The 27,397-nt window shown below is 47.6% G+C and overlaps 1 protein-coding gene across 2 annotated transcripts in view; it reads right to left on the bottom strand.

Moving 5' to 3' along the window:
- Inpp5a (inositol polyphosphate-5-phosphatase A) overlaps window positions 1-27,397 on the bottom strand; it is a 184,665-nt gene that overhangs the window by 60,000 nt on the left and 97,268 nt on the right. For both annotated transcript variants that reach the window (XM_021637814.2, XM_021637815.2), the window contains exons 5-6: window positions 10,383-10,446; window positions 5,196-5,299 (exon numbers count right to left, since the gene is read on the bottom strand). In XM_021637814.2, the coding sequence (XP_021493489.1) occupies window positions 5,196-5,299; window positions 10,383-10,446 (168 nt within the window). The remainder of the gene's footprint in view (window positions 1-5,195; window positions 5,300-10,382; window positions 10,447-27,397) is intronic.

The following is a 27,397-nucleotide window of genomic DNA, read 5'->3' as shown; positions in this document are numbered from 1 at the left end:
TTTGTATAATCCAACAGCTTCGTAAAATAGTTACAGAAAACTATCGCCTCTGAGGCACACTCACCACTACAACTATGGCCACTCTGACCTCATTTCCAACACTGTTATAAAATGGCAAGATGCAACTATCACCCAGGCACTCTGACACTCCCACAGTGTGTGGCCTCAGGTTTGTCCATGTCCTTGGTCTGCACTGGGACAGATCTTTGTTCTTCCAAGGACAGGTGAGCCCCACTTAGATTCTTCAAAAGACGGTCCTCCTTCAGTATCCCACACTCCCTCAGCAACATGAAAGGAGGTCTGCACAAAAAGCCCTCCCTTTAACCAGGAGGGAAAGAACCTCAGACTTCCTCAGACTGCCAAACCCAATGACTAACTCAAAGAAGGAAACAGAACTGGGATCCACTTTCTTTCTCCTGGACCAAGGTTCCACCTTTCTGACAACTCATTTTCCATTTATGGTCAAGCATGAGCACTTGGGTAGACACTACTTGGGCTGGACAACAGGAGTACACCTGCCACACCCATCAGCAGACCACCGGGTGCCTTTCTGGTGAGGAGACTCCTTAGTGGGGCCTCCCTGACTACCCTCTATGTACAGCACACACAGATACGTGCAAAGGAACTGAGACATGCACATGTAAACACATTCACACATACCTACTTACGACTGTGTTTGGGGTGCAGGGCAGGCCCACACAGGCAGGAGCCCAGGACATAATAAAGGTCTTGGAAAGCTGAAAAGCAGCAAACCAAGTAATCCACTTCAAAAATGGGGAACAGAGCTAAACAGAGAATTCTCTGTAGAGGAATACCGAATGGCAGAGAAGCACTTAAGAGAAGCTCAACCTCACTAGCCATTAGGGAAATGCAAATCAAAACAACCCTGAGATTTCACCTTACACCCATCAGAATGGCCAAGATCAAAAACTCAAGTGACAACACATGCTGGAGAGGTTGTGGAGAAAGGGGAACCCTTCTCCACTGCTGGTGGGAATGTAAACTTGTACAACCACTCTGGAAATCAATCTGGCACTTTCTCAGACAACTAGGAATAGCACTTCCTCAAAATCCAGCCATACCACTCCTGGGCATATATCCAAAAGAGGCTCAAGTACACAAAAAGGACATTTGCTCAACCATGTTTGTAGCAGCTTTATTTGTAATAGCCAGAAGCTGGAAACAGTTGAGATGCCCCTCAACTGAAGAATGGATGCAGAAATTGTGGTACATCTACACAATGGAATATTACTCAGCAATGAAAAATAAGGAAATCATGAATTTGCAGGTAAATGGTGGGATCTGGAAAGGATCATCCTGAGTGAGTTGTCCCAGAAGCAAAAAGACACACATGGTATATACTCACTCATATAGACATACAACATAGGACAAACCCACTAAAACCTGTGCATCTAAAGAAACTAAGCAAGAGAGAGGACCCCTAACTAAAATGTCCAATCCCCATCCGGAAAGGCAAAGAGGATGGACATCAGAAGAAGAAGAAAACAGGAAACAACCTAGGAACCTACCACAGAGGGCCTCTGAAAGCCTCTGCCCTTCAGACTATCAAAGCAGATGCTGAGCCTGATGGGCAACTGTTGGGCAGAGTGAATGGAATTTTAGGTAAGAACTGGGAAATAGTAAGAGCTGGAGAGGACAGGGTCTCCACAAGGAGAGCAACAGAACAAGAAAATTTGAACACAGGGAACTTCCCAGAGACTCATACTCCAACCAAGGACTATTCATGGAGATAACCCAGAACCCCTGCACAGATGTAGCCCAGGGCAGTTCAGAGTCCAATTGGGTTACATAGTAATGTGAAGAGGGACTGCCTCTGACATAATCTGATTGGCCTGCTCTTTGATCACCTCCCTCTGGGGGGGAGCAGCCTTACCAGGCCATAGTAGAGGACAATGCAGCCACTTTTGATGTGAACTGACAGACTAAGATCAGAAAGGAGAGGAGAACCTCCCCTATTAGTGGACTTGGGGAGTGGCATGCATGCAGAAGGGGGAGGGAGGGTGGGATTGGGAGGGGAGGAGGGAGGGGCTTATGGGGGGATGCAGAATGAATAAAGTGTAATTGATGAAAAATTAAAAAAAAAAAAATAAAGGTCTTGGAAGGCCTAGAAGCACCCAGCTACAAAAGCTGTCCCCTTGGCCACTGCAGATGGGAGCAGTGTGCACAGGGTAGGCAGGGCTCGACTCTGATGGGTGACTTCCAGCAGGCCATGATCTGGGACTTTCTTCTCACTGATCACCTTCTGAAACCTCCACTAATGAACTCCTCTGGGCCAATGGGAATGACAAGATTCTCATCCTTGGGGAGGTGGTACCCAGGCTCTCACATGGCTTCTCCTCTCTTAGATGGAGCCCTGGCCACAGAAAGGGAACCCACACAGGCCCAGGAGGACAGCACAGCGCTCACCTCACTCAGCCTCTGCTCAGTCCCCTGTTAATAGGGTTCCTTGAGCCAGCAGATGGATTGCAAATCCAGGCAGCTTCATCTACTGAGAGAGCATAAATCGCAGCGGAGAAAAGAGGGGCTGCGGGAGGTTATCACCAAGCAGCCCCACTGAGGAAGGCCCGCTTGGAGCATTAGTGGAATTAATTCATCTTTCATGGGCACATGCAGCAGGGCCTGTGATCTATGGTAACAACCAATTTCTCACCACGGCCAAGAGGAAAAAAATGACTCGGTCCGATCGACTACACAAATCTGCTTTTTAAAAATGGCCTTGCGTTATCTGGAGTGTTGCTCCCAGAGGCGTCATTTGAAATTCATACTGAGCCAGAAGCACCCATAAATCAGCAGAGAAAGTTTTGTTAGTTTTAGAAGCAGAGGGCCGTCATTATTTGGAATTGCATTATGCCTCCATCACAGTAATTACATTTAGATTATCCTTAAGTGATGGCAATAAAAGAAAGAGAGATCAGTCTTCAACTAATTCTCTCCCCTAAATGTGCTGGGTGCAATGACGGCCTGGCAGAAGGCATAAAGGGGCAAGCCCGAGCGGGGCTATTGAGGCTCTGGACAGAGCTGTTGCCCCAGGTCCTACCCTGCTGGAACATAGCAGGCTCTGTGAGGTTCTATGCATTAAGAAGCAGCACAGAACTGACAGAGAATGTTGGCGTCTGTGGCTTGAAAATGAGATTTTGTTGCTGTTAATTACTGTGGCATCATGGCAGAGCCCATAACATAAGGTTGAGTACATGAAACCCAGAGACATGCCACAGCTGAGCACTCAGTGCTCCTTATACACCCAGGAGCCAGCCACCTCAGGGGCCTGTGGACCAGCTAATGGAATTCCAGTTCTGGAACTCAGAGTCATGAGAATAAGGCAACAGGGAGACCACACATGGCCGTCAGGGATGAAGGCCGCACACTGGGTTCTTGCGGGGAACACCACAGGTCCGCTGATATGTGTGGCAGACGTACAGTGCCACTGTGCGCACAGTGATTAAAACACCGATCACAGTGCAGCATCCATCAGAGTACCGGGCGCATTTAGGGCTCTTAGAGAGAAGGCAGACACTGGGGAGTGCAGGGTGAGGACCTCAGAACAGGGCATCTGAGGCACAGGGTGTGTATACAGTCATAGCTTCACTCTAACTGGATGGGCCCATATGTCTGTCTACTTGCCACGCTTCTCAGTATGTGAGATAGTTTAAAGAGATATTTACTGGGGGCAAAGAGCTTGGTGGGGGGCTGCCTCAGACCCCGCCTTCCCAGGGAATTGGCACATGTACTCCAGCTTGTTCCTGTGCTCAACACTACCTTTCAGTGCACTCCGTCTGCCTGCCAGGGAACATCTCAGAGCCAGAGCACAGGGCATGTGTTGTACGCCTCAGCCAGCCCTGGCTTCCAGGCCTACCCTAAACTGCCCCAGCGCCCGTCATTTCTACCTGGGTTTCTCATGCTGTGGCCATTTTGAGTGAGAAATGACATGGTCGGTGAGAGCCCAGAGAGAACTTTGGGGTAACTGGGATCACTCCTGGGCAGGCAGAAGGCCAAACTCGGCAGTAACTAGACTCTAAAATTGGCTTGTTGGCTCACGGCTTTTCCATGGGAACAACATCCACAGGGTCCTTCTGTGGAAGTCAGCAACATTCAGATTCAGTTGTCATTATATATGGATCACAAAAGGCTGGAACATTCCCTGCCACCCTCCTCCACCTTCAGGATGCCTGAAGCAGAAGGGCCAAGAAACTGAGTCAAGGTAGACCTGAGCCAGCAGAGGACAAGAGATTAGGGACATCCTTGGCTGGGGACAATGGATGTGGGAAGCCACAAGCTGACAAGAGGCAGCCATGGTCCCTTCAATCAAGGCACAATTACAATGCAAGTTAATAAGGTTGTGATCTTGCTAAAAAACCAGCTCTAGACAAGTATACTAATACACAGTGGAGCCATCTCATGAAAGGAACCACAGAGCCATCCTTGGGACTGGCTAGACTGCCCCCAAACCATGACAGAGGTAGGACATGTGTGAACTGCCAGTAGCCATCAGGGGCCAGTTCTCAGTTCTCCCCATCTCAGCACCTAACATACTACCAGCCTGGGCATCCAACACCCATTGTACTTTAACAGATGATTCAGGGCAAGATGTCAAAATGAAGCCTGAAGGAAGCTACTCACAACTGAGTAGAGAGGCAGAAAGCAGCTTTTGGCTTTTTAATTTCTAAACTCTATAAAGCAGATATAACCGCTAGCCTGTATCATTATGCAACCAGGTCTGCGTTAGCTGCTGTGTCTTCACTGGCGGTGGCAACCTGAGGCCTCCTCCAGGGACTTAGCTGTCACTCCAGCAACCCCTGAGAGGGGTGAAGGCCTACCATGTGCAAAGCTCCTGCACAGCACTGCATATGAGACATAGCACATCAGTGCACACAGTGACTTCCAGCCACCATATCGGCCCAAGAGAGGGCGAAGACATTTCCCTTCTCTTTTGGGAATGACTCTCCTGCCTAGAAGTGACATTTTTAGTTCAGCGACAATAGAACCTGGCCTCTTAGGTTCTCTGTGCCCTTAGGCAGGGCAGCTCCGATCACCCCCAAACTCCAAGGAAAACAGTCCTGTAGTGTGACAGATGGCTGTGATTGCTGACAGTGGAGGACAGCCCAAGCCTACATCACCTCTGACTCACTCATTCTGATAATCAGTGTGCTGATGAGAAGGCAGCAGTCCTCACACACCTCAGGAAAGTAGTCCTGTGGGAACTTCTCCTTCTCCAGCATGGGTGTGCTCTCCAAAGTGTCCGAATAGATCTCCTTGCCAGTGACTTTCTTATACTTCTTAGCTGGAAAAGACAGGAAGGGTGACGTGAATTAACACCATCGCTATACCCTAACAACTCATAATACTGAGGCGGGGGTGTGTGTGTGTGCCATGCCCTACCACAGCAGCCCCTGGGTCAGAAGGATGCCTCCAAGCAGGCAAAGGGCCAACTGCTGCTCCAGAGGTGCCTGTGGCTCGTAAATTCTTGTTCCATGACCTGGAACCTGACACTCTACTTCATTATCCCCTAAGAGCTCCCAGTCTGCAGATTTACAGGGGCTAATTGGCACCCTCTTTGAAAGCCGTGAATATATTTAAGAGGGCTGTGGAATTCCCATTCACTCAGACCTTCACATGCATTTATTTAATAACATCGATTTCCTTTTCACACACGAACGACATCACTCATATTCCAGGGTACGGTTTTTACGTGAGATATAGACAGAGACACGGGGCAGGAGTTCCTCAGACTTGGTCTGTGGCAGGCCCTAGTCTAAGGCCATCTACTAGCAGGCCAAAGAAAGGTCCTGTCTATAGACAAGTGTCCCACATCCACAGTAACACATGAGAAGCATAAGAATATGTATTTCTCACAGCCCACACAGGCAGGACATGAGAACTGCTGGCCCCTGCAAGGTGCCAGAAGGTTCAGGCAACAGTCAGCCCCCAAGAATGTAATCCAGACAGTCTTCTTCCCTGGCTACCAGCCCCAGCACCCCACAATCCTGAAGTTAAGAACAGAAGCTCTTGGGTTGTCAAGCAGGTTCTTGGAGACTAGCCTTGGAACAGTGGCTTCCAGGATTTTAAGGATGTCTTTACATTCTAGGAACAGCAGGGCTTTCATTGTTTGGAGTACTTTCCATACTAGAGAGAAGAGTGGGACACCAAGAGCTGGCTGAGAGATGTAGTTCCGGGGACATACATAAAGGGGTAGAGGCTGAACCCAGGCAGAAAACAAAGTTTTGGTTCTAAGGAAACAGCTAGAGCCCGAGGTCCCCACTCAGGAGTATGTTTGGATTTGAGTAGGTTTGGGTTGGGCTGATGGCTCATGACGAATGCAACAGGGACCTGAAAGCTCATGGGAGCCTATCCTGGGGCTGGGTCAGCTACGAGCTGACGGCATCACGGGCCTCTGATTATATTCCCCAGATATTAGAGGACATGAGTGTGCTTGGTTCTGAAGCCAACACCACCAACTTCACTACAGAAGGGCAACTGTTTCTCCCTCACATAGAGAGAAAAAGGCCTCAGCAGAGCAAGGAGCCAGCACATGGAGTGGGTAGGCAGCAGCAGGGCCAGGCAGGTCTCAGTGAGCCCTGCAGTAGAGCAGAAGTGCACATTTGCTGTAGGTGCCCACCAACCCCACAAGAGGGTATTTGGCATATATAGTAGTAGCCAGTCATGCTAAGATGGCCAAGTGTCTGGTGGAAGGGCAGGGGGAAGTCTCAGTAGATGCTTCCACTAGAGGCGAAGGCCTGAACAGATACCCATGAGGTACCCAGGCAGATAATTTTGAACAAGTTGCCAGTGGGCTGCCTAATGGCCCTCCACCATATTTACCTCTTGTCATCACACCCATCCCCTCAGTGAACCTGTGGTATTGAGATGAAAAAACAATGGTAAAGACCCACTCAGACAGGAAAGAGGCTGGGTAAGGACAAGAACATACATACAATACTCTCAGACACTGGGTCACATGTCTATTCCTGTGGAAAGGCCTGTCGAATTGCTGTCTTCTAAACGTCTATCAGTTGACAGAATAGTATGCCGTACACCATGAAGACATACACTGAGCAGGAATACCTCACAGACACAGAAAGGGCTGGGCCTTGGGAAAGCAGGTCTATATATGAACATAGGTGGAGGAATGGCAGGGGCTGTGAGAAGTCATTGTGCTTAGAAGGAATCTGGCAGCCATTTTGTTGCCGGAGGATGAGAAGAAACTGGGGTGGGAGGGCATGTCTTAAAAAGGTCATTTTCAGAACCAGTAGAGACTGCACATGTACCCATCCCACACTGTCTGCACACATGATACCCACTGATGACCAGGGTACTTCAGGCTTTGCTTTTCATATTGTGGTGCTATGCACACAAATGTCATGCGCCCAGGGCTACAGAATCACATGCACCAGTTTTTCTGTCCAAAGGTTCTTCTGTGTCCAGGCACAACACTGCACTCCAGCTCGCCATGTCTCTAGACTTCTCCCATTTCCAGACAGTCACAGCTGGGATCCTGCAGTGCACAGGTCCCATGCCAGCATCTTTTACCTGTCCACTTCTCTTGGTGGCTGACCAGCATCCCTCTGTATTGACACACGGTTGATTTTTCTAGTTTCTCATTAACTGATGCATGCTGGAGGATTATGTAGCTGGTTTTCTTGTCCAGCGGAGGATGGTAATCTCTGTTCCTGGTTTGCTGAGAGTATTCGCTGAATTCTGCTACATACTTTTTCTGCTTCTATTGACCCAGTCATGAGGTTTTCTTTCTTTAACAGATGGTGTTGAACAGTTTTATTGGCTGATTTGGGAATGTGAAGTCAATTGCGTGTCTACAGTAAATCCCAATTGTTTGTTGTGTATAATCCTTCTTGCACATTGCTGACATTTCCCTGAGAGCTTTTGCGTTTTATTTTCATGAAGCAGTCGGTCGTTCTCCCTCTTTCCAGTGTCTCTGTCTGGTTTCAGGATTCAAGCAGTGCTGGCCTTCCAGGGAAAGTCAGCTTTCCTGGGAAATTTGTAGAGAACGCTGTAGTTTCCCTCAGTAAAACCCACCTGGACCTAGCACTTTTTTTTGAGAAGATATAAAACTGATTTAAATTCATTCACAGTTGTAGGTATTTTCAGCCGCAGCCCTTACACAGTATTCAGACTATGATGGCCCTACAATTGCTCCATCATATTATTAAACTTATAGGCATGGACTTACTATAATATTCTGTTATTATCCTGGTATCATTGGTGGTTCCTTAGTCATTTCTGAGTGGTCTCTTACTCATTTCTGTTATCTATACTTTGTGTCTTTTTTCTTTTTTGTTCTTGGCTCATAGTGCTAACAGTTTATCAATTTAACAGATCTTTTCTAAGAATTTTCTCAGGTTTCCTATATTCAACACCATTCATTTTGCCTCCAAACTTTTTTTTTTTTTTTACTTATAGTGAATTTCATTTCCTACTTTCCTGCACCCTAGATATAAACCACATTTGCTTTTAATTCCCAGTACAATTGCTCCAGATCTCTGTCATATTTAAGTTTGCGTCAGAGACTTGGATCATCTTCTCAGCCTGATTTTAAGTTGTTAGCATGTTACCGAGGGCAAAACATGACTTGGGTCAAAGAAGCAGACAGATGTGCTCTTAAATTTCTAACTCTTGAGTTTGATGCTCTTACTTTTTAAAATTGGGGTCCTAATCCTTAGGTTTACTCAGAATTCTCACAAATTCTAGATTTCTTGCTGTACTCATATCAGGCCAGGACTATGAGTACTGTGTGCCTACCCTACCCTGAAATGACCCTGCTGGCTCCATGAGTACCAGCTGCCATCAGGTCAGGCCACTGTGTTTGCAGAGTTGAGTCCCACCCCAGAGAGAAGCATGCGAAGCACTTGCCCACTCTGGCTCTGCTCCTGCTCCTATTGGCAATGGGAAGCTGCTGGGTAAGGTTCTGCAGAGTGAACTATGTGTTAGCAAGGCACAATATGACTGACTTCATTTCGTAGTAAAATACGTATGCAAATGGTTTCTTATGGATTCAGAAACTCTTGAGTTTGATGCTCTCCCCTAACCCCTTAGACAGGGTTTCTCTGTGTAGCCCTGGCTGGCCTCAAACTCACTCTGTAGACCAGGCTGGCCTCAAACTCAGAGATCCAACTGCTTCTGCCTCCTGAGCTCTGTGTCTTACCCTAGCCTCAAAGGGAATAGTCCATGTCTGGACATCACTGCTGGGGACATGCACTGGTACCTTCTGGCCATGGAGTCATGGGAAAGAAGCCTTGGCCACCTCCTCTTGGCCACATGCTTAGTGAGATGAAAGACAAGTGCCGTACTGAGACAAATCTACTGAAGCACAATGACAATCTCTGCTGGCCAGAATCCTGCTCACAAGTCAGACAGAAAAGACAGAGCAGTGCAGAAAAGACAGTTCCGCCTTCTCCTGGGGGGAATCTTCCTCTGGGTGAGCACCACCAGTGAACCTGAACCAGCTGATGAAAGGTTACTGCACTGGTTATAGATACCCAACGAGAAGTAACTTAGAAGAGCATGATTTGGGCTCAAGGTTTGAGATCATTTCATCATGGCAGGAAGCCTTAGCAGGACTGGTGGCAGGGCTGGCAGAATCGGGCCATACCTTGGTGCTAAAGCCCGGCGACCAGCTACCCTCCAGCTAGGCCCCACAGCCTGAGGCTCCACAACTCTCAATCCCAAACAGAGTCATCAGTTGGGAACCAAGCATTTAAATGTGTGAGAACATTTTACATAACAGCTACTTCCACAGTCATCATGAACTCAGTGACTTTTCTATGAGATGTGATCTGGCCCCAGAAAGGCATGGAGTTCCAGAAGGCTCACATCCAACAGAAGCAAATCGATAGCATGGAATTGGCAGATGGTGCCCTGAGAAAATCCTTCCCCCTGGGGTAACAGGTGCCCTAACCCCAGATTCCAGGTAGGTGAACTGTGGAAAGGGCCATATCAGCAGCGACCATCAGGCAAACAGCATAGGGCCAGCACCAGCCACTAAATGACAGAACTTTTCACTGTCACAAATATAGCTACTCTGTTTCTGAAATATGTACTCCTATTCCATTTCATTTTCTCACATTTTAAAGGAACCTGTGTGAAAACTACTTTCTCCTCTGAGATCCTGTGAGGAACTCAGATGGGCAGAAGAGGGGCAGGGGACTTTGGCATGTGATCCAGGACAGGCAGGATAGGCCAGGAGCATCTCTCCTCAGGGAGGTCAGGTGCCAGGTTTTCAAGATGTTCAAGTGACAGCAAACCCTGACCATGTAATCCTTCTCATGACAACAGAGCTACAGAGACCTGGAGAGGCCACACCAAGGGATGGGCTGCAGAAACAGATCATGGAATTTGGCATGGAGTCTTACCTTTAAAGTCAAACTGGTAGATGTTTTTTAAGGATTCATGAAGAAAATAAAAGCTTCCTAGTGCCTGTGGGAGCAAAGAGAAAGACAGGGTCAGGGCAGTACTGGTTCTCTACTACGTGAGGTTCTCAGCCACAAAAGAAGCTTCTACAAGCTTTCTGTAGAAACAAACCATCACTCAGCCCCTGCAGGGAGGCAGAGGTGGCTGCAGGCTGGCCAGCACCTGCCAGCACCCCCTACCCAGCACAGAGGCGAACTAGTCAGCTTGGAGCAGCACTGCCCAACCAGCAAGCAGACAGCTGCCCTGTTGCTGTCCCAAGCTCCACATTCCAGGCGGCACACATTTGCATGAGATTCCTCAGGAGATTGAGGCTCATCCCCCTGGGCTTCACTCATCTGATCCCACAGCCCACCACCACCATCTACTCCATGACCATAAGACAGGCCCCGATTATGAGAAATGAAACTGAAAAACAACTGAATTCAATAATTATGGATACAAGTATATAGGTTAGTCAGTTCCCACCTCAAATGTCCCCATAGGAACAGCCTGGGACCCCAGCTAGAGTGCTCACACAGTAAGGTTTGGTACCCCAGCTCAGTGCCTACATGGAGACAGGTCTGGTCCCTAACTCAGTGTCCACATAAGGATAGAGCTGGTCTACCCCCCAACTCAGTGTTCACACAGAAAAAGTGCCCTCTCCCACCAGAATGCCTACAAAGTCTAAGGTTTTGCTTCCCAGCTCAGAGTCTACAAAGGAACAGGTCTGGTCACCCAGCTCAATGTCCACACAAGGATGGGTTTGATCCTTCTTCCTCAGCATCCACATAGGAATAACCTGGTCTATCCCTGCCATCAGACCCCAAGCAAAGTAGGAGGTAAAGGCCATGTCTGTTGGCAGCAGAGATGACTTTTTGGACTTTCAGAGGTAGCGCTCAAATTCTTTTGTAATTCTACTTGGTTTGAATTTTTTCCTCTGGCTATCACACTCTACAAAAACTCTGATTACCAATGTGGAAAACTCCACTCAGGCCTTGCCTTTGAGGTTCCTGGTCTATGGGCTTACACATGTGACATCCCTATAAACTGGATCCCTTCTAGTATGTGATTATGTGGAATTCTACCTGCTTCCTTAAACCATGCTGGCCACTCCACACTGGGTAGGGTGGGAAAGGACTTCATTTCACTCCTCCTTTATGTCATCTAATGTCCTCATCAATCCTCAAAAACCTCTTGATCATCCCCCAGCCTTCTATTTTTCCACACAGTTCACCTCCATGCTCTCAGTCTCAGGATCCAGAGTGCCCTGATTTTTCCTTCACTCCTCCTCCTATCTACCCACATCCCGCCACCCACCCCTTCACAAGGTGTTCATCACATTGATCCTTGCCCCTGGAAGATCTCAGGACTCTGATGGCTCACGTCCTCTGTCCCCATTTGCACTATGGCAGGAAGGCTCCTCTGCTCTCAGGATGGTCCAGCCAGACCCACTAAGTCACATGTTCCTCTGCTCACACATGTGCAAGTGAGGCATCTTCACAGCAGAACTTGGAATTAGTCAGCTTACAGCTTACCTTCTTGAAACTGCATCAATGGAGAGACCCTGGTTCTTTCACAGAGATACAGGGTCTGAGCCTCCTCTATGGGCCAGAAGAGAAAACTGCAGGGCTGGGCCCAGCACAAACCTAACACCTGCTCCAGGCCCCCATGACACACAGCCCTGTGTTGAATACCTCCCTCTCTGCCTGCCTCAGGTGGAAAGGGACTTCAGAGTGGTATGAGGACTTTGGACACTAAGCCTTGCCTCCTACATGAGAAGGCTGACATGATATTGTGAGGTTTATGATAAACAAATGGAAACAAGCTGCAACGAAAACATCAAAACTTCAGTTCTTAGAATAAGAAACTCCACTATTAGTGCTAACGAAACCCAACATCAAAGTTCAACCCAGCCTTCCAGAGTTCTCATCACTGTATCAATAAAGCCAGGACTCCATCCATCACAGGGCACAGGGTCTGCATGGTGGGGTACTGTGAACTACTGTGATAATATGCCTTTCACATCTTGGAGTATTGATTCCATGCCTTTTCTGCTATAAACACTTAAAATATATTTTTCATATTTATAAACCTGTCACTAGTGCTTATTAATTTTCTGCTAATGAGCAGCAGCCAGCCTCTACTGTGTTTCTGCCACAGCCATAAGGGTTGGATGTGATCCCTCAGACCCTTGCTAAGGTTGGTTTGGTGCAATGCACTCTGGTCCAGACTCCCATAGGAGTGCCCACATCTCCTCAGGACCCAGCTCCACTTCACCTGCAAACTGGACACACCAGAGACCCACACTCTCTCTCTAATTTCCATTTTCTCTGCTGCCAACGCTAAGCCATCAGTTCCAAATGAATGCTGTTTCTGCTACTGCCCTTCTGTTTCCTCTCCACCCAGTGGTCCACTAGCCTTCAAGTACATACTCTGCCCTATGCAGGAATGGTACATGACAGGGAGTGTTCAGAGGAGATCTAGCCTGGTCATCTGGACCTACTTGCCAGCCCCAATCAGACATACTGCTAGAAATAAGGCATTGGTAGTGTTGTCAGACACACTTCAACCTCAGAGGGAGTACAGCCACCCACAGACACACATCAGCCTCAGGGGAACTGCAGCCACCCACAGACACATATCAGCCTCAGAGGGAGTGCGGCCATCTACAGATAAATCCAGTCTCAGGGAAAGTGCAGCCATCTATGCCATCCATTGGTTGAGTGTAACAGTAGTAGGCCCAGCTTGCACACACAGGAGAATCAACTACTATTTACAAGTAGTTCGATGCAGAGTCAGGAAGCAATGTGTTTTGTTATATCCCTGCAACCTGGGAGTCTCCTGCCCACACAGAAGGGACATGAAGCTATTAGTTAGAAACACCTCTATCACTGTGTATTCTCAAACAAATGTGACAAATAAATTGGTTTGGGTAATCTATCATTTCTGCTGGGATGTCAGCAGCAAAGAGCACATCATTAACCTAGGCTCCTGTGTGGGGCTCACTCTTCCGGGAAATGGCTTAGTCCTAAACTCAAGCCAAATGGACTCGTCAATAGAGACACACAACAGTGCCATTTGCCTCACAGATTCTATGAGTGAGAGGGTCACACAAGCATCTCCTACGTATGATGCTAAGGTGGGAACAGCCTACTTTATCTGTGGCCAGATGCCCTGTCAAAAAGACATCAGCTTCCACAGAACGGTGGGCACAACACTGAAAGTACCCTGCATGCCTCTGGGAAGGCTTCTCATGTGCAGGTGCCACGACCAATGCTGTGATAAATGAGCATAGGACAATGAGGCTATAGCAGGAAGACCCGGGGCCTCTTCACAGGCCAACTGTGTTCATTAAAGGCAATACAGAATTGGGCAAGGATTACCTCACATAAGACTGTGCCTTATTGTTTGTATGGATAAAGTATCTCCAGTTCCAGTTTCTGTTTTTTTGTTTTTTTAAATGAAATCAAACTATAAGCAGGAAAAGACTTTGTTAATATATAATACTAAGTAATCTTCAGGCTTGTGATCAAACAGAGATCTTAGGTGTTCCAAGTTAGAATCGACAGAATAATAAACCAGGAGTAGGCTGGACCACTCACACTTCATCTGCTCCTCCCCAGGAGTAGACTTGAACACAAACACCTTCCCCTTTATCTGGCAGATGCCCCCACTCCAAGGGTAGCCTTGCCCCACTATGCTGCCTTCAAAGGCATACACTCTCTCAGGATCAACCGCTGACTGGCTGAGGCATTGCCATTTCCCCGTGGTGACATTAAAGCACCTGTATGAATATGCCTGCCTTACATTCTAGGCATGAACCCAACTTGGTCTTAGCATGTTTTCGTATCCTGTGGAATTCTGCTTGCTAATGCTGTGTTTAGTATTTTTGCAGAAAACGTTTGCTTCCAAATTCATTCTTGCTCTTACTTTATTACTGTATTCCAACTCTTAAATGGTGTTTAAGTTGCAAATCAGATAGGCATTTCCATCAGCAGCACAGGGCACCCACCCTGCCCTCCTCTTCTGCTCTTCTTTTTAAAGACAGGGTCTTTTAGGTAGTCCAGGCTTGTCTTCTGCATCCTGAGTGATGAAATGACAGGTCTGCATTTTTATTGTGGAGCTGGAGGGTATCACACTCTCTTCTCTGGAGTCTTTGCCCCTCCTCCCTGCCCAACAGAGCCTTTCTGTCTTTCTCCTCCTCCTTCTAGGGTGTCCTTCACCCCATCTTTGGTTGGTAAGGTCACACGCACTCCACTGGCCCTTTCTGGAAGGTCCTGTCGTGGCTGTACAGCCCCCCCTAGATCTTCAGAAGCTGATTCTCCCAATTCCAGATATAGGCGATCGCTCTTCTCCTCTTGCTCCCCTAGAAACTATGGTCTTCCCTGACTCCTCCAGCATGTTCCCATCACCACATCTCCTCAGGACCCAGCTCCACTTCACCTGCAAGTTGGACAGACCCGAGACCCACTGTCTCTCTCTAATTTCCAATTTCTCCACTGCCAATGCTAAGCCATCAGTTCCAAATGAGTGCTGCTTCTGCCACTGCTACTGCCCTTCTGTTTCCTCCCCACCCGGCGGTCCACTAGCCTTCAAGTACACACCTTCTGCCCTATGCACGCACACAGATCCGCACACCTGCCACACACAGGGTTCCAGCACCGCTGGCCATGAAACATGGGCTAGCCAAGGTCTCTGCCACCGGGGTCACGATATGCCCTGTTTCTCCTCTTCCAGGTGATTCTTACAAGAACCCCCTGCTAGTCCAAGATCCCATGGAACCACTACTTCCTCCAAGCAGCATAGACCCAGCCCAACACCCCATTATTCTTTGGAAATGCTCTCTGCCTGCAGATCTTCATACTTGTCTCCTTACAGGGAAGCTCACTGAGGGCAGGAATGTAACAAGAATGCCCCAGGCCAGGTTAGTTCCTGGAGGAATTCCATCAGCACAGTGCCTATAGGCTCCAGCTGTCGAAGCAGCTCTACCTGCTATACTCAACCGTCTGCTTAAGTCTCAAAAATGACCTGAAGCGCAACTTCTAAGAAGCTGAGTGTGCGCACAAAAAATACTTTTCTGACCATACCCCAAAGGTAAGCTCTGAGAGTACTGGCTTTAAAACAATTTAACGGATTGAGTAATAAATCAAAGCAAAGTTATTTTAACATTCATTAGATTATAAACAATAATAAATGAAACAAAGCTTTCGTTTCAATCAATGCAGAGCTTTATTGATCCTTCCCTGTATAATAAACTCACGGGCAGCCAATCTAATTGGATGAGGCAGCATTACCGCCCGTCTCCCTAGCATTACTTGTGTGTTGGGGGGAGGGGGGCACGTGGGAAAGGATGCATTTAACATGTCGCTGTCACAGGGTGTCCTCCTTTGTAACTGGTACAAACTGAGAGCTGATGCATTTCGGCTCCTAGGGCTGGACAGGAGATGATGGCAGAAAGCTGCTCCCTCCCCACCCTCTGACCTTCGGCACCAAGCCCCGTCCAGGCTGGCTGTTGGCCCGAGAGATGCACACATAATTTCATTCTATCTCCCATCCAACAGCCGACATTAGAAGTTAATTAAATTGGTTGTCCACTGTATTCATCCACTTACAAAGTTAATGATATTCTGTCCCTGAATTAAGGAGCATTTTATAAAGCGTGCACCATGGGAGCTGGCATGTTGTACATGGGGTGCTGAACCCTGTCATAGCTCCTGGTTGTTGCATCTCCAATTAGGCAGCCTGGGAAGGGCAAGGCCTTGTCTGTCAGGGGGCAAAGCACAAGTCATCCTGACAGTGAGGTAAACACTACACATAACAGCCACTTAATATCTCATGTTGGACTACAATAAATTCCACCAGATTAGCACGCCTGTTAACATTTCACATTACCATAGTGTAGAGCAGCCAGAACAGAGCAAGACAGACCTGAAGACTGGCTATGGGAGGGGTACATTCTGTGAGGGTGTGGACAGTGAAGGAGTAGGGAAGAACAGGCTCCTGCTAGGGCAAGACACCTGGGTGTGTGTGGGTGTGTGTGTGTGTGTATGTGTGTATGTCTGTTGGTTTGGTTTTATTATCAACCTGACACCGCTAGAGTCAACTAGGGAGAGGGAATCTTAGTTGAAGAACTGTCTCAATCAGATTGGCCTATAGGAATATCTGCAGGGCATTTTCATGATTGTTAATTGATTTAGGAAGGCCAAGCCCACTGTGGGTGGTGCCATCCCTAGGCAGGTAGTCCTCAGCTATATATGAAAGGTGGATGAATAAGTGCCTGGAAACAAGATAGAAAGCCTATCGGTCAGAAGTGGCAATCGCCAGGCTTGAAACAGGGAAAAACAGTCAAGGTGGCTGTCTTAGTTAGGTTTACCATTGCTGTTATAAAACACCATGACCAGAGCAACTTGGGGAGGAAAGGGTTTATTTGCCTTATGCTTCCACATCACTGTTCATTACCAACAAAGTCAGGATAGGAACTCAAGCAGGGCAAGGATCTGGAGGCAGGAGCTGATACAGAAGCCATAGGGGAGTGCAGCTCACTGGCTTGCTCCCCATGGCTGGCTCAGCTGCTATCTTATAGAACCCAGGACCACCAGCCCAGGGATGGCACTGCCCACAATGAGCTGGACCCGCCCCCACTGATCACTAATCAAGAAAATGCCTTACAGCCAGATCTTAAGGAGGTGTTTTCTCAACTGATGCTCCCTCCTTCGAGGTAATTCTAGGTTGTTTTCGCCACCATGGTTCCACCATGGTTGACATAAAACTATCAACCATGGTGGCGAAATCACAGGCCTGGATAGTCAGTGAGTGTATGTGGACTGTTCTGTCATGAAACTATGAACCCACCAACAGGAACTAGGGGTGGAGAAGAGAGCAGGGATGAAGGTCCAAACCCAGGAAGTGCCAGACAGGAAGAAAACTACTAGACAGAGGAACAAAGGATAGGGAAGGGATAAGAAGTGGGGGGGGGGGGGCACAAAACAGTCAATAGGGATAAGAAGTGATCAGTGGGGACATGGGTTAGTCACAGGGGAGAAGCTAAGGATAATTAGTGACCTAGGGGTGAGCCAGGAGGGTGACCACAGTTGTACGATGTGACTACCATGCTAAAAGCACTGGAGACAAAGCATAAGCCCATGCTGTATGGAAGCCAGTAGAGACATGAGCAGGCAAGCCATACAGTTAGTCTGGATTCTGAATCATTTTGATCATTCATGGTTTAACTGTCTTCACATTCCCTCTGAAAGGTCAGAGTGGCTAGACAACAGAAGTCAGAAAAATGAATAGTAAAAGAAGGGCAGGAAGGAGGGGTCCTCCACTGTGTCCTGAAGCTTATCATGGACAGTGGTCCAAGGATGGGCCATTCTGAGCTTGACTGAAGACATCAAGTAAGCATTACAAATAAAGACTGAGACACTGTCTGAACAGGCTGCCAGTTGCCTTCTTGGAGTCATGCAGTCATCTGATTGCCCAATTTCATCTATTTCCTGGGTGGCTGATGACCACAGATGAGAAAAGCAAGTCCTGCTGTTTGTCTCACTGCAGAAAGAGGGGTACAGAAAGGAGAGTGCAGCCTTCAGAAATCATTCAGCATGCTGCACCTGTTATATGCCTCTGCTAAGATGAGAGCAGATGCCAAACCTGGACTAGGTGAGTTCGAGGCTTCCCATTCAAGCACCCAGACCTTCGCTGGCACACCTGAGGCGCCTTCCTCTCAGACTGAAGAGCCTGTGCAACCTAGAGGCTTTTTGATAACATATAGTTTACAGACTAAGTTTTGATGATGATCATGTAAAAACCAACTTAAAATAACATCTAGTTTTAATTATTACATTTATTGAGTTATACTTTTTCCATATCTGAATGGTTTCAGAAGTCAATCAATAGACTTTCATGGCAATTAAATTATGTGACGTGTTTACATCACTGTAACAGCCCAGACTTCTTTTCTGGCTTCTAAAAATCATTAGCTTTTCAATTACAATCCCAGTTATGTGCATTATGGATATAGGATAATTAAAGCACAATGCACTTTAAGAAGCCAGCACTAAGCCAGAGTTGTTTACAAAATACCTCCTGCCATTAGCCAAGTGCAGGACACAGAAAACACTGCAGAAAGGCTTTAATTGATTTTTGAATTTCAATTCTATTGGAAAACTGCCTTCTACTTCTGTTTGAAATCATTTAACTTAGTTCCAAGCCCAAGGAAATGCAACCATGGTGTGATTCTTCCAAGGGTGCAAGTGAGGGAGCTCTGGGTCCTGATGGCCACCCTCCAGGTCTGACATTTCTTACCTGTCACTCCTTTCAGGCTGCAAGGCCTTGAAGCGAGAATGCCACTTGCTCCTGTCCTATGTGATGGACCTTCTCTCTCACAATGATCTATCTTACATGCCTGACACCCACTTACATAGCCCCCTATTTCCCATCCCATCCTTCTTCCTCCCTTCCTCCCTTCTTCACCGGGTCGCTGTCTGAAGAGCATCCTTCAACGTTTATCATCTTTTCTCTGGGTCTGCTGATCATGAATCCTTTCTGATTTCATGTGAGTAAAAATAGCTTTCTCACCTTTATTGCTCCCCTCCCTTGATTTTTTTTTTGGGGGGGGGCAGAATCTTGCTTTGCAGCCCAGACTGGCCTGGTTATAAGCCTGCACTATGGTCTAGGGTTTCTATTGCTGTGATAAAACACCATGACCACAAGCAACTTGGGGAGGAAAAGGCTTAATTTCATTTCCACTTTCACATCACTGTTCATCACTGAAGGAAGTCAGGACAGGAACTCAAGTAGGGTGGGAATCTGGAGGCAGGAGCTAATGCAGAGGCCGTGAAGGCGTGCTGCTTACTCTTTTTGCTCCTTATGGCTTGTTCAACCTGCTTTCTTAAAGCACTCAAAACCACCAGCCTAAGAGTGGCACAGGGATGGGCCTTCTCACATCAATCACTATAAGTAAGAAAATATACCACAAGCTTGCCCATAGGCCCTTCTCATAAGAGCGTTTTCTCAATTGGGGTCTGCTCTTCCCAAATGGCTCGAGCTTGTGTCAAGCTGACATAAACTAGGCAGCACAACTACTATCCCAGCATCACCTCTGTTCATAGACAGTCTCGCTAGATAGAACTCCACGTGGGAGGCTCCTTGTATCATACGGGGAGGGGGGCATGTCCCTCCATTCCCTACTCCTGTGAGTTGTGCTGGACCATGAGCTAATCCTTTCTTCCACTCTGCTCTCAGGTAAATTATAATCTGTCTGGCATGTCTTTCATCTTCAGTTCTGATAGGAATGCACTGGGATTCCCAGTTCTATACAGTGACCCTCCATAACTGTGGAAGCTTGTGACTCACCATCCCGTTCAAAATGATTTCTGGGGCTAAAGAGATACCTTGGCTATTCTTGCAGAGGACTGATGTCCTGGTTCCCAGCATCCACATGGAAGCTCACAACTGTCTTTAACTCTAGTTCCAGAAACTTCTGGTTCTTCAGGCACCATGCACACATGTGGTACACATACATAAATGCAGGCAACACACACACACATAAAAAAAATAAGTCATTTAAAAATGATCTCTCTCCTTGCACCCTCTCTGCTTGTTTCCTAGGCTCCTCTTACACCAGCCAACTCTGGGCCATGTGTACTTTACTATGTGTGGACCTACGTGACACACTCCACATGATATTAATATTATTTCCTTCTGTCCTATTTGTACGTCACCGAGTATGTTTTCATCTCTGCAATTTTCAGTAAATACCAAGCATGAGTAAAACTTGTTCTACTTTAAAAATCTGGATTTGCTTCCACCCAGGGAGCCCACCTCTCCCCATCCAGGAAAGCGATAATGGTATCAGAAGCAGAATGGCAAGCCTGGTGGGTGAGTGAAATCATGATACAAGGCTCCCTTCCTGGTTTCTGCACTCAGAGAAGGTTGCTGTCAGGTCTCAGTCTGCAGGAACCTGTCCTCAAGTTCTGATGTAGGCCCTTAAATATGTGACATGTCACCTCCTAGTTGACAGTTTCATTGACTGGAATCATTCCATCCTATCCTGTTTCTGAGCATACAGCACAGAGTAAGGACTCTCTGTGTGATCCTGTGTCTGCCTCTTCAGAGTTTGGGACTGTCATCAAGCTACTGAAACCCTCTGCCTGTTTCCTTTCTATAACACATGAGGGTGAGAACAGCACAGATTTCTAGTATTCCTGGGCTGACCAAGCATTATGGCCCGGTATCATGAGAAAATAGGGCCCGGTGCTCCTGCCGGGGGTGTCACCTCTTCAGAGCCTGTTCCTTTGACAAACAGGACATGTACACAGGAGTGAGTCCTTGGATGATGCCAGAATACAAAGGCCTAGCATAGAAAGCTGCTAGCCTAGAAGGCTCTCCAGCTCTACAGCAGAACAGCAATCTCAGTGCTCCCAGGACATGCCTCCCCAGACCCCAAACATGACCTCTGCCCTAATCAGAAAGAAAGAACCAAGGCCACTCCCAGAAGAAAAGTGGCTCCAGGACACTCTGTCCCTGCCTGGTATTGCAGACAGCAGGGCTTGGGGCTTTAGCCATCCACAAGGAGACCTTCACCTCTTTTCTCAGGCAAATCACGAAGAACTCTTACGGGAAAGATGTCCAAAACAACTATCTCCCACTAATGGCCTTGTTATAAATTAGACCTTACTGACAAAGACCAAGGAAAAGTGACACCCATCAAATGGACCTGCTGTTTGCACTTTCCAGACTCAGCACCACTGTCCTGACCTCACACGTGTCTGTCATTTTCATTTAAAGAAAGAAGCTGTGCCAGAAAATCAGGACAAAAGCAGAGGAATATGGGTCAAGGAAGAAGGGCATGCCAGCAACCCCAGGGATGCGCCACTGCAGGGCCTCCTGGAAGGCCACTAAGGATGGCACTGGCTGCAGCTGAGTCAGGGGAAATAGCCCCTGACTGCCACTATGCCTCAGGGCTGGAGGCCAACTGAATCCTTTCTTACTGGTCAGCCTTACAGGTGAGTGACAACAAGCCTGGGGAAGGGGAAGAATGGCAGGTGAGACAGAGTGCCCGGGCTGCAGTGGAAATTTTATTTCAGAAGGTTGGGCACCTAGGTTTTGGTAGAGCCAGAGACAAAGGGATTTTGGGGGAGGAGAGTTGTGACCAGTGGAAGAATTTGAGGTAGGAGAGGAGAATGGCATCGGACATGCAGGGCCACAGAATCTGGAGGGACTACAGGGTTGAGCGTGGGACTCTCTACAGTAGGCAGCATAGACAGAGCTAGAGGAAAAGGTACCATAGGGGAGAAAGAAGTAAGCTATATGTATCAAAGTGGTTCCACCACATAAAGACCAGAATGTGGGTGAGCACTGAATAGAATGGAAGCTGCCCAGGTGGAGTGGACTGAATTTCTGCCAGGATAGGAACTGAAGCACACAGTCGACCCCTGGTGACTACATGGGGTGACTTCAATCTAACACAAAGTTAGTGTGCAAGCACAAAGAAGACAAAGGAGTGGGGAGAGAACATGCTGGACCCAGCTCTTCTCAAACTTAAGCTCTGCGATCCCAACCATATCTACATCCTGTGAGCTACACTGGCCTCCAACATGGAGGCAGCTATGGAGCAAGAGTAGAGAGGAGCTCTACATGACTCCATGCCTATGAAGCTTTTCCAGTCTGCTCTCCTTAGTGGCAGATAGTGTTCTACAATGTGGGACACTGGTCACAATCCATCAACTGAAGGACAAGAGAAACTGAGAAAAGGCTAACCTACTCACATGTAGCTGCGAGTCTCTTCCCAGGGCCTCTGAGTCTCATTACTTCTGGTTTATAAGATAGGACTGGGAACTCCCTCCAACTCCATTACAGTTAATAACTCCAAAGCTGTACAGTGGAGAAGAACATATATACTCCCCATGTTCCAGTTCAAAGGGGCCACAATGGGGCCTAGCACCCTGGCACCATCGGTGGACCGCTTGCCTTAAATCTGCTAGCCAGTGCCACACATTACTCCGTGCTCAGCATCCCAGCTTTGCCCTCATGACAAACGGCCGAGGGTGGAGAACCACACCTTGTAGGTGGGCTGTGCACAGGGCACAGTGGCTGCCAGGAGTCACATGGGATCACAGAGGAGCTCACGAAAGGCCATAAAAATCAACAAACCACACGTGCCATCAAACAGGGCTGCAGCCACTAAGCTATGCAACTTCTGAAGAGGAAAAGTCTCCAGGAATGAGGAGCCCTTCTAGCACCCCCCCCCCCCACACACACACACACACGTGTGCAACGACGAGACCTTCTGGACTTTGTGTATACAAACAATGAGGAGGCCTTCTGGCACTCCTGTGTTCACCCTGCTAGTGCCTGGTAAATGCTTGCAATAATGAGCCCTTCTAACGTGCCATGCACACTCATTCCCACCATGAGGAGAAGCATCGGCACTCCTTCAGTTCCCTGATTGCGCTTTAATTCAATCTCCAGCTCACTGTCTAAAATAAAGCCATTATGGATAGTGACCAAGAATTTCATCACTCCCTGGTGAGTGTAAAAATCAATCACTTAAGTTTTTATGATGTAACCTAAGAAAAGCAGACCTTTCTGAGGTTAAAAGATTTGATGGGATCTCATTTTAGGCAAAAAGGGATCTGTCAGGTGCATCTGCTTCTGAGACAGAAATGCCTTCTTCCTTCTCATACTCTCTATCTCAACAGTTAGAGCAACAAGTCTGCCTAAGAAAACTTCAGAACTAGGATGTGGAGCAAAGGGCGACCATGCCAAAGCGCAACTGTGACATCTCAAGCTATCAGTCCAAACACGGCGATGTGAGACTAAAGTCTGGGCTACCCTTGAAATGTCAACAGTAGTGCATGAGATGCACTCCCCTACCCTCTCCCATACACCTCGTTCTCACCACTAGACCATCTGCAAGGGCCTGCAGACAAGAGAACATTCGAAAACCAGGAGTCACTCTGTTGGATGCCAATTGGAAATAAGAAAAAAAAATAATAATAACAAACACTGATAAAAAGTTGCACCTGAAAAATCTCCTCTCTAACTTATGCTCAGTGTACTTAGCAAAAGGTCAGAGCTCCGGAATCTGCTGGATAAATAAACGCCGGCGAGGCGGATGAATCGCTGGAGAACTGGCGCATGGCAGCGAATGAATAACCTGCAAATGCGTCCCAAACCCCATTATTTCCCCTTTTCCAGGAGCCCAAGATTCATGTCCTCGCATGCCGCCAGTTCATTACTAAGAACTATCATCCCTCTTCCGGCGCACGCCAGGCAGTGTGCACGGCCCCTTGAGGACCCTTCGATGTTTAATTCCCCATCACCCGCTCTGCTGAACAGCTTAATCTCTGCTTGTATGATCAATACTATATCAGTGTAAATTAAAATGACAATTTTAAAGTAATTAAGCCTGTTAATGCTCGATTCAAATGTCATTATTTGCACTGGGGATCGAGGAGAAATCACACTGTGTCCGAGGTGACAGGAAGGCGCTTGAGCCTCCTCACCCTGCTGCATGGTGCCACTGGAGGCTTTAGCAAAGCGGATTAACTTCTGCCTCGCCCTGCCAGGGTGCCTATCCAATTTCTAAAGAGGATAACACAATTTGATGAATTTAATTCCAGCTACAAACTCAATTATTGTGATAATAGATGAAAACGGGGAGGAGACTCTAACAAGGCCTACGTTTTACAAATACACTTACCTCCACAATGGGATGCGGCAGCAATGGCCTGATTTGATTTGTCCCCTCTCCTTTGAAAACCCTTTAAATAATTATGACGGTTGGAAGGACAGCCAACATTTATTAAAAAGACTTGCTCCAAACCAAAGGGACTGCGACTTAGACAATCTAGGTCACATGCAAGTGCTTGCTGTCCCAAGCTGTACAGCAGCATTTATGAGACAAGCTCTGCATTATCATTACATTGCTGGACTCATAAAGAGATACATAAAACTTGCCAGCCATGGACCAGAACTGCCTGTCCAAACCTGCTGCCCAACTCCAGCTCAGGAACCAGCATCCAGGCATGTTCTTTCTGGGTAAACAGTGGGAGCATTAATACAAAGAAAATTAAGGGGAAAGAAATCACCATTCTGCTCTGATCCTCAGAAGCCAGGTGTACCATGGGAGTAGGATGCCCGCAGCTCCCCACACCAGCCTGAGGTTGGGGCTGCCTCAGGGACAGTGACCGTCACTGGGCTTTATTCATTACATCAGCAATAAAAATTGACAACCAAACATTCATTTCAAGATGAAGAGCAAAGTGTAACAATTTCCGTTTGAGAGATGTTTGCACACTGAATGGCCAATCTTTCAGACCTACTCAGATAATTGCAGGCCCTGATCTGCTATAGCAGTTGGATGGGAAGGATACACACTGGAGCTATCTAAATTTCAAACATTCTGCAACAAGGGATGTGTACAGACAGCTCTCATATGCCCCTGCAGAATTGAAGGGCTACATCATTTTCTTGTCCCCACACATAAAACCTTGGGTTCCACATGCTCAAGCCTCCCCACCTCCAACAACCACTGGTAGTAATCAGTTTTAAGATGAGTAAAAATACAGACTATGTTCAGATGGGTCTCCTTTTCTGCTGTGTGTAGCAACTTCACAAAGTTCACCGGCAAGTAACTAGAGAGAAAGCTACCGTCTCTGACACGTCCTCATGCTGTGGAGACCTTGAGATATTTGGTTTTGGAAAAATGTTATATGGGAATGACACCATTACAGCATCCTTAATTTTTAGCCAAGGGAAAAAGTTACACAAAAAATTCCTTCAAATTTTACCACCACTTTGCCCGTTGTAAAATGAGAAACTGAGCTAATGAGATGGCTCAAGGGGTATCAGGACTGATGACCCAAGTTTGACCCCTGGGTCCCACAAGGTGGCAGGAGAGAACCAACTCCTGAGATTTGTTGAAGCTCCATGTGCACACAGTCACCTGCACACAGACAGGCAGGCAGGCAGGCAGGCAGACACAGACACAGACACAGACACAGACACAGACACAGACACAGACACAGACACACACACACACACACACACACACACACAAATATTTTCTTAAAAGAGAAAAAAACTAAGCTCTTCTCACAAAAGGCAGCAGACAAAAACGTGGGAAGCTGCCTTTGCTTTGGGAAGGGTATTTTCATGACTGTCAGGAGTGGTTCCCCATGTCCTAGTGGCTTTGTGGTGCACTGCAGTGACCCTGAGACATTAGAGATGATGCTTTCTGATGGTGATGGTGGCCTGGTATTACTTCTCAGCCTTTGTAAGAACAAGGAGCATCTGCAGAGGTGGGGCCTGGTCATGTGAGTTTCCAAAATGGGAGCTCATGCCAGATAGGCATCTGCCCAGCCACCCATTTACCTCAGCTTTGAAAAAGGAGAGACAATCGCTGACTATGCTCTTTTTCCCTTCTAGGAAACTGAGATGTTCCCCCACGGATAAGAAGAGAAGGTCCTTTGGCAGCACCAACTGGAGAATGAGAACCCAGGCATAAAAGCCATGACCTATGTCCTGGGTCATCCTCTTCATGAAAAAAGAACTCTGCTTAAAACTAAAGCAACAAGTAGCCAGTCTAAAGGGTATGGACCCAAACCAGATGAGGACTAAGTTTAAAGACCAAAGACCACAACCCTAACTACACAGAGAAGACACAGTGACAGCCCACTCTTGACCACCACACCCCTAAGGTATCACACTCACACACACCCAAATGTGTACATACCTGGGCACTGGAGGTTAACCAGAAACCAGAGGCTGCTCAGCAAACCTGACACTGACCATCTCATGACTAAGGGGTCAGCAGGGTGCAACTCTGCAAACATGGTGCCTGGTGGTTAGAGTACACAATGATCAACCAGCTACCCCCACCATTGCATCTTAGAAGCGGTCACCTAGCTCACAGGCAAGGACATCTCCCTCTCCCACCAGGGCTGAATTTAAAGAAGCATATTATACAGACTGGGGCCAGGCCAGATGTTGAAGATCCCAGAGCTCTTTTCCACAGACCACTCAAACCTTTGGTCTGGGCACCGAGCTACAGACAAGAAAGTGGTTGAGGACTTGGTGAGAGTGCAGAAACCTAACCACTAAAGCCACATATACCTGGCTCACATGCAGAGATCATGACTCTGGGCCTGCTACAGGAGACCCAGCTATCATCTACATGAAAACCTTTGAAGTCTCAGGAGAAAAGTCCCTAGAGCAACCCCCACTAGAATGCTATAGGCCCTGCAAACTGGGCTCCTGGAGAACAAGGACCCAGGGTACAGGCTCTTGCATCTGAGGTCAAGCATGTCAGGGGTAAAGGGATGCACTGCTAGGTTAAGATGGCTCAGTCTGCATCAGCAGTGCAAAGATATCTCAAGAAGACCAGCGTACACATGAGGCATAGGACAGGGCTTGCCACAACTCCCAGGAAAAACAGAGTCTAGGCAAGCAGAAGCAGGACAGAGCTCATGGGGGACTGTAAAGCGAAACGTCACTTGAGGCCAAATAAATAGAATGAGCAGCTACACTGTGAGCACCAGGACTATTTTTTTTTTTATGTCCACTGCTTCAGTGATTTTCTGTCAAAAAATGCTAACAAGCATCAAAGTCCTTAAGAGCTTTACAATCTTTCAGTTTGTTCACCAATACATTTCCTGCAGTGTATTTGTTTCCTAGGCTCATGTGACATGGCTCTCCATCATGCTTGTCTGCAGCCTGATGGATCTGCCGCCACCAGGCACCTGGCTCAGCTTCACCAAAGCCTGTTAAGGGATTTCTCAGCAGAGAGCACAGGACAAAGGTGGACATACAGTAACTGAGGCCCTCAATGGGCAGTGGGTGGGCTATCCTAGATCAGCAGGCTGGGAGTGTCAAACCTGCATCGCCATGCTGCCCTTGTGTCCACGGCAGCCTCAGACTCCCCATTCTCCACTGCCCTCCTGCCCACAGAAACCAGTGCTGCAGACTCACAGTTGAC

The sequence above is a fragment of the Meriones unguiculatus genome, chromosome 1, assembly GCF_030254825.1.
Source record: "Meriones unguiculatus strain TT.TT164.6M chromosome 1, Bangor_MerUng_6.1, whole genome shotgun sequence".
Lineage (NCBI taxonomy): Eukaryota > Metazoa > Chordata > Mammalia > Rodentia > Muridae > Meriones > Meriones unguiculatus.
This window is presented reverse-complemented; position numbering and strand designations above follow the sequence as displayed.